This window comes from Scardinius erythrophthalmus, assembly GCF_964197995.2.
Source record: "Scardinius erythrophthalmus genome assembly, chromosome: 1".
In the NCBI taxonomy this organism is placed as follows: Eukaryota; Metazoa; Chordata; class Actinopteri; order Cypriniformes; family Leuciscidae; genus Scardinius; species Scardinius erythrophthalmus.
The window spans coordinates 54,269,732-54,284,829 of record NC_138221.1 but is presented as its reverse complement, the minus strand read 5'-3'; the positions used below and the strand labels follow the sequence as shown (position 1 = coordinate 54,284,829).

At 35.2% G+C, this 15,098-nt stretch overlaps 1 protein-coding gene across 10 annotated transcripts; it reads right to left on the bottom strand.

Annotated features, from left to right (window-relative positions):
• Positions 1–2,419: 2,419 nt before the first annotated feature.
• Positions 2,420–14,226, bottom strand: copz2 (COPI coat complex subunit zeta 2). Of its 10 annotated transcripts, none has more exons than XR_014030387.1 (11): positions 14,149–14,217; positions 12,625–12,693; positions 12,429–12,513; positions 9,808–9,899; positions 9,519–9,574; positions 8,558–8,635; positions 5,855–5,906; positions 5,537–5,630; positions 3,940–3,978; positions 3,688–3,720; positions 2,420–3,091 (listed from the first exon to the last, which is right to left on the bottom strand). XR_014030387.1 is itself a non-coding variant. In XM_081369593.1 (10 exons), the coding sequence occupies exons 1-9, from the start codon at positions 14,206–14,208 to the stop codon at positions 3,971–3,973; spliced, it is 594 nt and encodes a 197-aa protein (XP_081225719.1). In that variant the 5' UTR covers positions 14,209–14,217; the 3' UTR covers positions 2,420–3,091; positions 3,940–3,970. The 10 variants fall into 10 exon arrangements, 4 of the variants coding, with proteins under 4 accessions (XP_081225719.1, XP_081225721.1, XP_081225718.1 ...); XR_014030389.1 differs by having other exon boundaries at positions 5,537–5,585; XR_014030385.1 differs by lacking the exon at positions 3,688–3,720 and having other exon boundaries at positions 5,409–5,630.
• Positions 14,227–15,098: the final 872 nt, after the last annotated feature.

The window sequence follows — 15,098 nt, the reverse complement described above, 5'->3', positions numbered from 1 at the left end:
AGGAAGGATCCATGCTGTTTACACTAATTTCTGACTCTACCATCTGAATGTCACAGCAGAAATCGAGACTCATCAGACCAGGCAAAGTTTTTCCAATCTTCTAATGTCCAATTTTGGTGAATTCGTGTGAATTTTAGCCTGTTTTTAGCTGACAGGAGTGGCACCTGTGTGTCTTCTGCTGCTTCAAGGTTTGATGTGATGTTCATTCAGAGATGCTCTTCTGCAGACCTCGGCTGTAACAAGTGCTAATTTGAGTTAGGCCTACTGTAGACTTTCTATCAGCTCGAACCAGTCTGGCCATTCTCCTCTGACCTCTGGCACCAACAAGGCAAGTTCTGCCGTTCACTGGATATTTAGTCTGTTTCAGATCATTCTCAGTAAACCCTATAGATGGTTGTGAGTGAAAATCACAGTAGATCAGCAGTTTCTGAAATACTCACATCTGGCACCAATAACGATGCCACATTCAAAGTCACTTAAATCACATTTCTTCCCCATTCTGATGCTCAGTTTGCACTTCAGCAGATCGTCTTGAGGATACATGCCTAAATGCATTGAGTTGCTGCTATAATTGACTGATTATATTTGCGTATTTGAAATCCCTTCAAAACTGCCACAAGAAAATATATAAAACTAAACAAAGAAGTGGGAGATTAAAGTAAATATATATAGGCCTTTATATATTTATATTCCGTGGCGCGGAGAGGGAATAAAGAGTAAATGAACTTATTAGAGAAAGTAGCCTAACCGCAGTAAACTATTCTATCGCCACCGCTGCGCTCGCGCTGATCAACCAATGAGCGATTACATGTCACGTGGCCATGACACCCCTAAACATCCAGTGCTTTCTCTCGGTCGATATTTCTCTATAAATGGGTCGGTGCATTCAGTAGGCCTACCAAATACCAATAGTTAAAAAAATAAATAATTCAACCTTCTAGAATTAAAACATTAATTGCTGACAAAATTGTAGGTAGCCTGTAGGTTATTTAGGTTCTTTTAAAATAGGCCTAACAGATCAAGAACATCAAGTTGAAATCTTAAAAATAAAATTGAGTAGGAAATGACTGAACTTATTGTGACGTTAAATAGATGTAGGCTAATCTAAGAAGATGATAACAATGATGATAAAAATAAATAAAATCCACTGTCATTTTTTATGACCGCGTTGGGAAATATCTTACAAACATTTTATGAGAATTCAAATGTTATGCTGAGGAACATATAATTTTGTTTCAGTACGTCACAATTTTGAGTCTCGATGTTTATTAAATTTGTGTTGTTTCCAACACAGATGCGCATTAATCGACTTAATCTGTTTTAATTATCACGATATAGCCTATAAATAGCCTAGGTATCACCGTAACAGAACTAAAGCTGCATTCATGCTGCTTACAAAAAACTAAGCAACATTATAAACAACAATAAATCCACTTTTATTATAGGCTATGCCCTGGAATAACCTATATTCATTTTAGTAGTAGGCTACAAACGATTCTACGGGTTTTATCTTGTTTTTTTTTTTTTTTTTTTTATGTTTATGGTCAAAAAAGGGGTTTGCTGGTGTCAGTGATTATTAGGCTATTACTTATAAATAATATTTAATAAACGTGTAGGCATACGCTCAAATGAAATAGCCTATTATTATTTTATTTTCGATGACGATATTTTAAGATCGATGATGATTTTCGCGTTTTATTTTATAAATTGTGCATCATGCTTATAAAGTAGATCCTACAGCCTATTTAGCCTATTGCAGCTTATGAATAGGCTAGCCTACGTGTTTTTTTGCAGTTGTCGTTGTTATTCGTTGCGACGATAAAAATTAGACCTAGCCTACCTCTATTAAATGAAACAACTACATTTAACCTCTAAAAGTAATTAACATTTGAAACTATTTAACAAAATATTTGGTTAATTTTCAGTGCTTATATAAGCATTATTAGCATCATAATTTCCAAATTTATAAAATATATTTAAAGGCGTAAAGGAAATAGAAGTAGGCCTAGAATTTGAGGTTTAATTTAGTGCTAGCAGGTCTAATTCGACAGGCATCGGCTGTCTACATACATATCCATATCATAGGCTATTGCATGAATACGAACAGAAAGAATAAAATGTGATTGGGTGTTGAATGTCTCCTCCTCTTTCAAAAGTCAACACCCACCTTCATTAACTGTGGCCAGTCACGGCTTGAGGCAATCCCTCGGCTTCAGTCATAGGTGGAGACTCGGATCTGCGATTTCCATTGGCCTACACCATCCAATGGCAGACTAAGCCACACCCTCCTGTAATTGATAGTATTTATGCAGAATAACACAAATCTGATTGGTCCAGATTCACTCGTCTCTCACCAATAGAGAAGCGGCATCATTGTCGAGCTGTCATACAGACTCGAAGACAGAAACGACCAAACAAATGCTATAAAAAAAACATTTTTATTCGTTTTTAGTCACATGTTCGTCCGTAATTATTTCCCATTAAAGCATTTAGGAGATACACAGTTACTATAAAATAAGTCCTAGTAAATAAAATATATTTTGCTATTCATATGTAAATGTAACTCACTGTTATTTTGTATTATATTCATTGTATTATATTTAATAATATTGCCATTGCCTTTGTCATTTAAACAATTTACATGTATAATAGCAAAATATTTAGTTATAAGCCTAATGTAACAAAACTTTGTGAATTATATTTTTGACAACAGGTTGTAAAGCAGCCAGTTTGTTTTGACTTAAAAACAAAGACAAAATTGACAAGACTAAAACAAGTTTAGACAATTAAAGTAACAGCAAAAAAAAAAAAAAAACACAATTTGTAATTGCTTTAAAGTTGCTTTGGAAATAGACAGGTATTTGTGCATTGACAACACATTTTATATCATTTAAAAAACAGAAATGACCCACTTTTGACAAAAATATAAATATTTCAGCACTAAACACTTCTACAATTAATTAAATTACAAATAATTAAAAATTAAAATATAAAATAAAATTGAAATTCCCTTTCAATAATTTACAGATTCCTTCAAGATATTTTATTTTAGAATTGACCACTTGATCTGCTCCTTTGCTGACTGTAACACCTGAAAAATCAAACAGAATTTCAGTGAACATTCAGTGATCAACCCCAAAAACTACAACACACTTCAAAAAGCAGCATTACTCCACATGACATTAAGTTGTTAGTTGTTAATCAGTTAATATGGTTTTTGGACATATTTCACATAGATTTTGTGAGTAATAATAATAAAAAGCCCCCACTGAATCAATGCAATATAGGCTAGTTGTAAAACACCATTTTAAATTGATCAGATTTTATATTATCTAGCTAAATAAACACTATTATGAAATGAAATATGCAATTAAAATAATGTGCACAATACAAGTCTGAATAGTGCAAAAATGAGGTGTAGCTACTGTATTCTAAATGACAAAAGTTTCCCAATAAACTAACAACTTTATATTACGGCCACAAGGGGGCATCTGAAGACCACAGTATTAGACTGGAAGTTTCTTTATAGCGGTCTCTTTTAGAATTAAACTTCACTTCAGATTAGTTTCAGTCCCATACTACACATCTGTTGTCACTCTAACAAAATATTTGAAAGATTTACCCAAAAGATCACATTTTAAAAGTATCCGCATACACGTGTGTGAGAGAGAGCATTCATGCACTTACATTAGAGGTGAGAGCCAGTTTCTCAGTGATGTGCTGTCAAGGTTAGAGTTAGTGGCAAAGGTTAGAGCGAGACAGGGGATAATGGTGTTAATCACAGTGCAGGCGTTAAAGAGAGACAGAAAGGGAAACATTTCAGACCTTTTAGTGTGGAGCTTTAAAATGTTTCACAACAAACGTTAACAGGTGGGAAAAGTGTCTGTGATTATAGTTTCTGTGTGTTTGTATGTTTTTATATAGTATGTGTGTTCATACCTGTGCCACACTCTGTTCTGATAATGGGTTTTCATCTGCCTGTAAAGTAACCAAAAACAGGACAAATTACGATTACAAATGACAAAATTAACCGACATAAACCGCAACCAACCAAGCCAGACAAATCGTGCAAGATGTTTCATACTTAGGTTACTCTATAGCAAAGTGAAGGTTAAGATCAATAGCACACCACAACTCATCTGCCACTACTGTTAAACATCACTAAAGGGCAGAAATAGTGTCCCAAAGCTGTAGAGAACATATATAGAGAACATTTGTGTTCCAAAATCATCTGTAAATATCTTCGGCTGATGATAATGCCAGCTTGCCCCGTTAACAGAAGGGTTAGTTCGCCCTTGATAATGGATATTAAATATTTTCTTTTGTCAGTTAAGCACTTTTTTTTTTAAATATGCATTTGATCATTTGGTTTATTATGGCATTATTTCAGCAATCAATCATATTATCACTGCCCATTAAAAAGCCATATTTGGTTAACCACTATTACTAGAAACAGGACCATTGCTAAAATTTACTAAAATATCCAAAGATCACAAAAAGTGCCCTAGCTGCTAAAATGTATTCAAAGATAATAGACTGCAATTTTACTTGATAAAAAAAAAAATTATATATATATATATATATATATATATATATATATATATATATATATATATATATATATATATATATATATATATATATATATATATATATATATATATATATTAATATTAGATTAGATACAAAATTAGATTAAAAGTTAATAATTGATTTTATGGGTGGCAATATCTTCCCCCTGATGTCCCTGTACTGGAAATATATATATATATATATATATATATATATATATATATATATATATATATATATATATATATATATATATATATATATATAAAATCCATATTGGTTGACAACTGTATTGGAGTAGGACCATCAGTAAAATTGTCTAAACTAAAAAGTCTAAAACATAAAGTAAAATGTTCCATAGCTGCTAAAATGTATTCACAGACAATACATAGCAATTTTACAACTAATAAAAAATAATACATTACATTTAATTTATTTAATTTTCAAATTCATTCAAAATATATATATTTTTAAAGATTTATTTACAAAATACATTTGTCTGAGACTAGATCTTTAGATTAGACCTTAATTTAACTGTATTTTCTATTTGTATTTTGATGTATTTTTAAATATTATTTGAAGTGGGACACTGAAGTAAAAAAATCCAACTCTTAACAGCATAAATCAGAAGTGTGGACTGCTGAAATCACGCCGGTCATTGACTGAGTGAGTTTATGTGAGCGTAACTCAAAGATGTGACTCAGTGTCTCCCACTCCGCAGCAAAAGCTTTACGGTCAGATGTCAGCGGGACATTTTCTTATTATTGATCGGCTCCCTCGGTTACAGCGGTTCCTCTTCTGAGCCTCACACACGCTTGTGCATGCCATGCAGTTACCTGCCCACTCTCTCACCCTCATCCCTCTCTCTCTCTCTCTCTCTAGTCTCTAAAGCGGAGGGAGAGAGAAAAGGGGCTGAAGGAGAGCTACAGAAGCTCTCGTCTCTCTCCTTGGCCCTCCACATTACCAGTGATGTAATCAAAAAGGACGAAGCCATACGCTTGCTCCGACACACACTGACAGGGCAAGAGAGGGACATTTAGTCTGCGTGCATGACTAAACTGGGCAAAAAGAAAAGGGAACTTCCTGTCAAGCTGAAATGATGTGCCAAGCTAATTTTTAAAGACAGGAAGCGGTGCTTCAGGGTAAAGAGCTAGAAACTGTGCTGACTTGCAGTATACTATAGATATATCTGATGAATGTCTAGGGTTCAATAACAAACTCTCAGAGCATTGTGAAGCACAACTCATAGATACAGAAAACAAGCACTGATACAGTCTCTTACCCTGTAGTTGACCTTTTCAATGACCTGTTGGGGGTCACTCTCCAAGATCACCCTGTAAACAAGTTTAAGATCAACATATGAGTGAAGTTTAGAATTTGAAGTTAATTTATTTTATGGGTGGATCTTATTGGGCCATTATCTTCCCCCTGATGACATTCATGGAGTAAATTAAGTGGGAAAAAAACACACATATATATATATATATATATATAATAATAATAATAAGAAATCCATATTGGTTGACAGCTGTGATGGAGAAGAACCATCACTAAAATTGAATCTAAAAAGTCCAAAAGAATCCTACAGCCTGCTCATGGAAGAAAGTCCTTTTAACAGTTAAAAGCTGGTTAAGATGAGGCTTAAGATGAGGCTTTTATCAGTCATTGCTGACATTCTTACTGCTGTACACATTATCTGTTCATATGTTCATTTAAAGGGGTCATGACATGAGAAGTTAAATTTGCCCTGATCTTTTGACATATCTTTGTACTACTAAAACATCCTGCAAGTTTCAGAGTTTAAAACGTCCTCCTCATTATTAACAAAGCATTTATTTAATCAAGCTCCAAAACAACTTGACATTGCAGGATCTGTGATGTCAAACAAGCAAATACATTTGCATATGCCCGCCTCCAGAGCAAGACATTGACAAATAGTTATACATCATCTCATCATAGGCCCCCGCCCACTATCGTTCAGTCGCTTAAAGTCCCCCTGTAGTCAGTCATTTTATCCCTTAAAACTCACATTAGATCACCAAAAATGACATTTTTAAACGTTTTTTTTTTCCTTGAAAAATAATTATTCATGCCTTAAAATAGCTTGAATGTAACTCTACACCCTTGCCTCATTTAGTATATGCGGTTCAATGAATATGCAAATGATCCCCGCCTCCACTCACTCACACCAGCTCAGAGATCCACTCGTTGACTATCACACGTTGTCGTGATTGGTTAAAAGGTAGTCTGTGACGTCAGAAACACCAGCGATTTCAAACTGTGTTTTTGAGACGGTCTTTGGTTCACTGCAGTTTTAAAGAGAAAATACTCAGCTATGGTGTTGACTAAAAGCATATTAAAAACCCCACATAGACATATAAACAACATTAAAAGCTTGATTTTCACCACAGGGGGACTTTAACAGCACTTGCCTTCCCCAGTTGCATAAACATATAGCCATTATGTTAAGACTTTGACATTTAAGAACTAGCCTGACCACCTAGCAGTTAGCCAAGGAGCAAGCAGTCTTCATTTTCGGTATCAAATTAGAACAATCCACCGTTTTATGTACCTGACTTTTTATAAACAAAGGTTATAAACAGTCTTAAAGAAAAAAAAAATGGATGACTAACTTGTAAGACTAGTCTTAGCAGTTTACGCACCCAGCCCCAGATGCGAGCATCGTGTCAAAAGCAAATAGAAACCATTATAATCACTATCTAATCTAGACTGGATGGATACAATATAAAGATGCATGTTCAGTTTCTGACATGCTCCATGACTTCAGTCTGCCAACAACAGGACAAACAGAAGAGTAAAAGAACGTTCGCTGAGACACGTCCAGTTTAAACAGCTCGTTTGCGTCTCTGTACAGACTTCAGAAGGATCCCAGCGTTGGAAAAAAGTGGATGGTTTATTTTAATGGCGTCCTGGATCATGTCGGAAAATGATGTTTGTTCAGAGCATTTGACTTCAGATTGTTTTGTAAACAAGGCACAGTGTAATAGAGAGTTAGCAAAGAAACTTTTGTTTTAAGATGATAATTCATAATGCTTTGTCTGTAAATGATGGTTTTATTTGGACAATGTTTGCTAAACACTTACTCATGACTGGGAATTGATACCGTTTTCTATGCAATGACATTAGCCAATCATGACAGTGACCGTTTACTGATAAGCCTTAAAGGAGCCGCGCCTTAAAAACAGCTCATTTCAGAATGAAGGTTGAAAATAATGGTTTTTACACATAAATATTTGGGGTTCTTTTGTGCAAAAAGCTTTATTAACATTATAAGTGAACCTCAAGGAGCATATTAAAATAATAAAAGGATCCATGTCATGACCTCTTTAACTGTGGCCTATAATTACAATTTTTATAATCATTTATTTTACTTAATAGCAAATATAGGCAAAATAGAGCATTTTTATTTTATTTACTTAAATTTAATATATTGTTATGCGGTATGTATTGTTTAATATATTGTTATACCCATCACCTTTAATGGCTACACTATACACTTACAACACAGATCTATATTACAATTTGTGTAATTAAGAACAGCACACTACAATTCAAAAGTTGGGGTCAGTACAATTTTTTAAATAACAATTTTATTTAGCAAAAACAGATTAAATTGACCAAAAGTGACCATTCTTTTAAACTTCCTATTCATCAATAAATCCTGAAAAAAACAGGCCTTTCTCAGCATTGATAATAATAACAAATGTTTCTTGAGCATCAAATCATCATTTCTGAAGGGTTATGTGACACTGAAGACTGGAGTAATGATCCTAAATATACAGCTTTGACATCACAGAAATAATTTTCAAAAAAGTGTATTTTTTATCTAATAGAATTCAGCCATGGTGAGCATAAGCAATTTTAAAAACATAAATCTTACTGATCCCAAACTTTTGAATGGTAGTTTATGTTGCAAGTGAATGTGCAAGTCCTAAATGAGAATAATTTATTATTTAATATTTACCCTCCATCAATGATTTCATCCACCACTAGGAACACTCCATCCATATTATCCAGCAGAGTCCTTTTCTCCACATTCTTCCTGTTGGAAAAGAAGCAGACACCTGAGCACACAAGTCTTCTACTGTGACATCCTTGACATCTTGTGCTGCCCTTCACCAGTTTCCATGGTGACCACAGAAGGCGTGCATGCCTAGAATTCTGTGAATTCTGACATGAATCAGCCTAAAGGGCAGTTAGAGCGGCACATGGCGTCAGTGGAACTGCTCTTAAATATCAAAACATACACTGGCTGTAGTGTTGTCCTAATATTACATGGCCTCAGATTTCATACACTACTGTTCAAAAGTCTGGGGTGGGTTAATATTTTTTTAATGTTTTTTTAAAGAAGTGTCTAATATGCCCACCAAGGCTGCATTTATTTAATCAAATATTAATAAAATTTTATATATGAAGAGTTCAGATGCAAAAGCCTCTAAGTGCCATCTGAAAATTTCTTCTAGAATGATCATTTTTATCAAGCTCGTATATTTAAGTTAAGTAATTTCACTTAAATGGCAATGAAAATTACCTAATAATTGCCATTTAAGTGAAATTACTGAACTTAAATATACAAGCTTGATAAAAATTATCATTTTCTTTTTTTATTTAATCCTATTCCTAATTTTCACCAGGAATGGATCAAATGATCCTTCAGAAATCATTCTAAAATGCTGAATTAATACTCAAGAAACATTTATTATTATAATCAGCTGAAAATATTTTTGTGGAAACTGTGATATACCTATATTCAGGATTATTTGATGAAAATAAAGTAAAAAAAAAATAATAATATTTGAAATAGAAACATTATAAATGTCTTTACTGTCACTTTTGATCAATGTATTGCATCCCCTGAATAAAAGTAAAACTTTTAAACGCTAGTATGTATGTATATATGTATATATATCAAAGCATGAACTCACCTCAACATCTGATTGAGAGACTCAAACAAGCAGTTCAGCACTGCCATTAACATGAGCTGAGGATCAGACAAATACAGGAAGAGAGAGTCAGAAAAGGAAATGGAATGATTCACAGCTGACTTTTTGTTATATCTGTATCCTCTTAGAGAAACCAAATACTGTCCAAAAAGGACCAGCTCTCTATAATGGTCATAATGAATTACTGTCACATGCAAAATGAGTGACACGATTGGAGGATGGACAACATTCCAGCCAATTACAGGCCAACTCATCTGCATACATGACTTACCTCATTCTCCTGAGCGCTGCCAACTACATAGAAGAACAAGTCTATGCTGCTCTTGTAGACTATCGTCATCCCTTCTATGAAGGAAATCTCATCTGTGCACACACATGAACCAGAAGACTTAAAATACATAAGATATACATTCATTTATATATATTTGTACATGTGAATATTTGTTTAGATATACATATATTTATTTGAACATAAGTGTATATTCAGTTATAGAAACATCAGAGAAATTATCTATTTTTTTTTTTTTTTTTTACACTTTCAGGCAAGTCTTTGTCCAGCCAACAAAGTTAGTCTTGATTTTTATTTATTTAATGGGCAACATGATAGAGATAACCAGCTAACAAAAATATGTTCTAAAAAGATTTAGCTAACATTCCCATTAAAGGTACATTATGTTTCTTACTCTGATTCACTATGGTAAGCCTATTATAAGTGTTTATATTTTAGACCTTACAGGATGGTTTTCGTGGGAAATAGTGTACATACGTCACTCGCCCGTCTGTGTCTCATCATCTCTCTTAAATAGAGAAAAGTTGCTCCGGCTACTTTGACGCATGCATGGTGTGGTTTAGGTTAGTTGTCACAACGAGCCAGAAAGATTGACATGGAGAAGCTAATTCTTGAACCTCTGGAAATACGCTTTTTTTTAAATGCTGAGAGAGTCGCGACAGAGCTCGTGATAAAACAAGAATCAACATCGGCTCTGCTTTTTGGAGATGGCGAGAACTGAGGGATTGGAAATGTTGTAAAAGTGACACAGAGATGGTGTTTTTATCACTCAACAGGTGAGTAAGGTATTTTATTGAACAAATTGCCATGTGTAGCTCTCTAACAGAGTTCATTGTAAAGTGTTATCTATTGTGAAGGCTCTTTTCATTTTGGTTGTTGTAGCTGTACGGGAATTTATTTTTAATGAAGTACCATGTCTATTAATGGGTAAAGCTACAGTAACTTCTTCAGCTTATGTTTTATGAACAGTATGAGCAGTAATCTCCCTCTCTTTTTTTAGTTTTGAGAAATAATCCTGTTCATCCACACAGTCATGCAGAGCCAAAGCACAACCAAAACAATGTTCTTCCACAAAATGCATGCAGTCTAATCTTGCTCCTGGAGGGCCACTGTCCTGCAGAGTTCAGCTCCAACCCCAAATAAACACACCTAAAGCAGCTAATCAAGGTCTATAGGGATACTAGAGACTTCCAGACAGGTGTGTTGAGGCAAGTTAGAGCCAAACTCTGCTGGACAGTGGCCCTCCAGGACCAAGTTTGGACACCCCTGATTTAAGCTATGAAAATGTTATTTTTTAATGTTGTCTGAACGTTAAAATCATCAAGGTTTTTTTATATATATTTTTCTTGGTTATGAGATGAAAAAGGAAAAATTCCCTTTTATCATTTTGCACACATGATGAGAGCAATGTTTAAAAAACGTCAGAGAAGCATCCAACTAAAGAAAATCAGAAAAACACTTTCCTTGTCCGATTTAAAGCATATTGTATCAAAACGTATAAATACAATTTTTGTGCTAACACTTTGAGGATGCTATTAAAGACCAGATAACTTTAAATGAACATTTTATTAACATTACTGAAGGGGGTGTTTTGTTCTTAACTTTGACAAAACCTTGCAAGAACATTAGCCAAAGTTCTGAGAACTTTCCCAGTTAGCTGGGTAGAATGAGACCGTAGAAACTACAGTGCTAAAATGCAATATACAGCACAGTAAAAAGGTCCAGTGACTGCATTTCACATTAAATTATATTGCTAATTCAAGATCAGTTTCAGTTTTGTCTATTAATATGTACAAGGAAATCTGAGCCCAGATCAGTGTTTTACTTTGAGATGCTGTCCTAAAAGGCCGGGGTGTCTGATTACTAAAAGTTTCATGTGAAGCAAATCATTTGGAGGTCAAGAGCTATTTCTGCCCCTTTTCCGTCAAGAACGACTCCAAGAAATTCAAACAAATCGGACAGTTTCACCTCGGATTCACCTTTAAAGAGACAAATACAGGTGTGTATTTTGACCAAGCTAAAACATTTAACACCAAAACAGGTGAAAGGATCAGGGTGGTTTTGTTATCCTGGTGTCAAACTCCTTCACCCCACAGGGCAAGTAACAGAAACATTTATGAATTCTAGAACAGGTTCTCCACCCAGTTTTCCAGTAATCTGACCTACAAGCCCCAGAGGAACCTTGCAACTGCAAGTTCTAATAACCATGAACCACTGTAAACTAGTTTGAAACTTGATCTGGGACTAATCTGGGACACTTCTTAGAGTGGATCTGGTCCTAATCGACACAATAGTCTCTAAACTCCCCTGAGTTTAGTAGGAAACACTGATCTGAAGAGAAGAGCTTGAGTTGGAACATAAAGCAGCCCATCAGGTCTAATCACTACAAGCAAAACATTTGGCAGTATCCCAGCTAACAGGGAATGTTCTCAGAACTTTAGCTAATGTTCTGCCAAGGTTCTCTCAAAGTTACGAAGAAAAAGCGCTCTTCCAATAACGTTAATAGAATGTTCGTTCAAAGTTATCTGGTCTTTGATAATGTTCTGAACATTTTCACAACTTAATGGGAAGGTTAGCAAAACACTGTTAAATAATGAACTTACTGTCAGCTTTATGTGTTTTGTTGAAGACGTTCATTTCAAAATTCTTCTGCTCTTTCATGGAAGGGTAGAGCTCTAGATCATAGTACTGTAATTGCACATGAGCACATATATAATTGCACAGTACATAAATAGTTATTCATGATGATCTTTTTCCATCTTCTGTAAAAAGAAAGATTATCAGAAGGGGTCTAAGCACCTTAGAAAGCAGTCTGTTTCCATCGTTGTCTAAGATGAAGACAGCCTTCACGGTGTACAGCGAGGGTTCCTGGTTGAAAATAAATCAACATTATTTTCAAGAATTCACATTACGGGGATTTTTTGTATCTATGATGTCATAAATACACCTTAAAATGCTATTATATTATGCCTAGAAGAGGCTGTTTGTTGGCTTTCACTCGACTGGGTCCGGCCGGGCCAAAGTTCTGTCATGCACTGACTACCACTGATTCAAAGTCTGAGTGTATCACAGAACTTGAGCCAGGCGAACAGAAGGAAAAAACTATTCTTTGGTCACCTTTTCAGATCATCTGGTTGGCATACAAGAGTATCCTGTCTCGAGACACACACCTTCAGGGCCCAACGATGAAACTTTGCCCTTTGTAAATTATAATATCTGTTTCACAGTGAGGCAAAGTCTTACCAATGACCATTTAACTAATATATTTTGTTCATTTTTATAACAATAAAATATGAAGCATTCCATCCAAGTACGGGCTCTATTGTATGTAAACAATGACTTAGACTAGCATTGTAAAAAACTTTTTTACAATGCTAGTAATGAATAAATTAACTGTAAAAACCTTGTTACATCACCCTTTTAAAGGAACCCTTTTATAGCCTGAAATGTACTTTAAATGTCACCTTTTCCCACTTTAAAGGCATTTATTTTGTAGAATATTTTTTCTACAGCTACAGTATTAATAATTTGCATTTGGAATTTATGTTGTCTATATAGCCAGGTCAACTCATAAGAGTATTAAAAAGTCCATGGCAAGCAATAACCCTGATCTCCTCCAAGTATCCACCTGTGGAATCAATCACGCGCACCAAACAGGCAGCGCGCGCGCTCCGCTCCGGCAGAGACGCATCGAGGACGTGGCATCCACGTCCACTTTTGAAAAGCCACATCTTCCACGACTAGACCCGTAGACCGAAAAAAAAAAAAAAAAACTTTCAGAACAAACTGAACACAAGTGGAGAATGACGTGGAAGAAATGGAAACACTAGGCTATACATACGCATTGTGCACTACAATGATCCATTCATAATCTGAAAAATAATGTTATGGTTTGATCATATTAATATTCGTGCGCTCGTAAACAGAAACCGTATCGGTTTCTGCCAACGATTTCGCTTTCGCGAGGAAAAAAATACATGCACGAGCATTTATATTACAAGACGACACACATTTCCAGTAGTTGACAAATGTAGAGTTTCTTCGCGAGGAAAAAAAATACATGCACGAGCATTTATATTACAAGACGACACACATTTTCAGAAGTTGTCAAATGTAGAGTTTCTTAAATATTGTTCCAACTTAGCACGCTAAGCCTAAGAATAATATAAAGAGAAAATAGTTGCTGTCGAAAACATATTTCTCCATAGATTCCAAATGAAAAACTGCTCACAAGCTGCTAAAGCCAGTCGCCAATCTAACATTTTAACGTTTACAATGAATTAAAGAAATAAAAACAGCGATTAAATGGCACACATATCTTACCAGAGCCGTGGAGTCCATGGTGGTAGCACAGTGTTGACGTGGACAGCTTTGAGCTGTCATTACAGTAGCGCTCCTAAACCCTCTGACTCACAGTGGGCGTGTCTGCAACTACAGCCCTCAAGCCGCCATGTTGGCTCAAACCTACAATAGCGTTCTGGTTGGCAGCGATGCCATACATGAGCCACAATGGCGGCTTTCATAGTAAGCTCGTTTGTTGGGAAGTCTTGGGAACGAAATTAATATTTATGGCGTCATGTTATTTGCTCTACTATTGAGTAACCCGTTTTGCATAGAAAGTTTCACGTGACTTCCACATCATACAAGACATGCAATGAATAGATAATGAACGACTGCTGTAAACCAATGAATTATGTAACGTCACCACTTACTAGCACGACAGGGGGCAGCAAAGCTGAAAAGGTTCAGGGAAAAAGGATCTTGCTTACACTCAGCTTACTGTAAATACATTAGCCTACTTAATATGTCTTAATAGCCTAATAACAAAAAACAATAATAGGCTAATCTGCATACCCCCACATACCCCCCTTTAAATTTTATATTATATATTGTTGTATGTTCTGTTAATGGTAGCCTATTTGTTAAACCATTTTTGTATTCCTCTAAATACTATAGCCTACTATTGCATAATGTAGGCTACTGCATAGTTTGCCATCATACAGTAGCCTACTAGCCTAGCTCATAAAACAGTTCTGAACAGCTATTGTTATCATTCTGTCCTCTCAGTTATCCTGTGACACTTGTTTCATGGTCCTACGATAAACAAGGAAAGCTCTGAAAAACATGTGATGTGTTATTGGAAAAATCAGTAGCCTAATCTTTTCTAAACGCTGACAAACTGGGCGAGCACGCGCGGTCTTGCCGAAAGAAAACTGAAAGGCTCATCACGTCATGTAGGGAGGAGACCAATACTTTCCGCCACAGCCCCATAA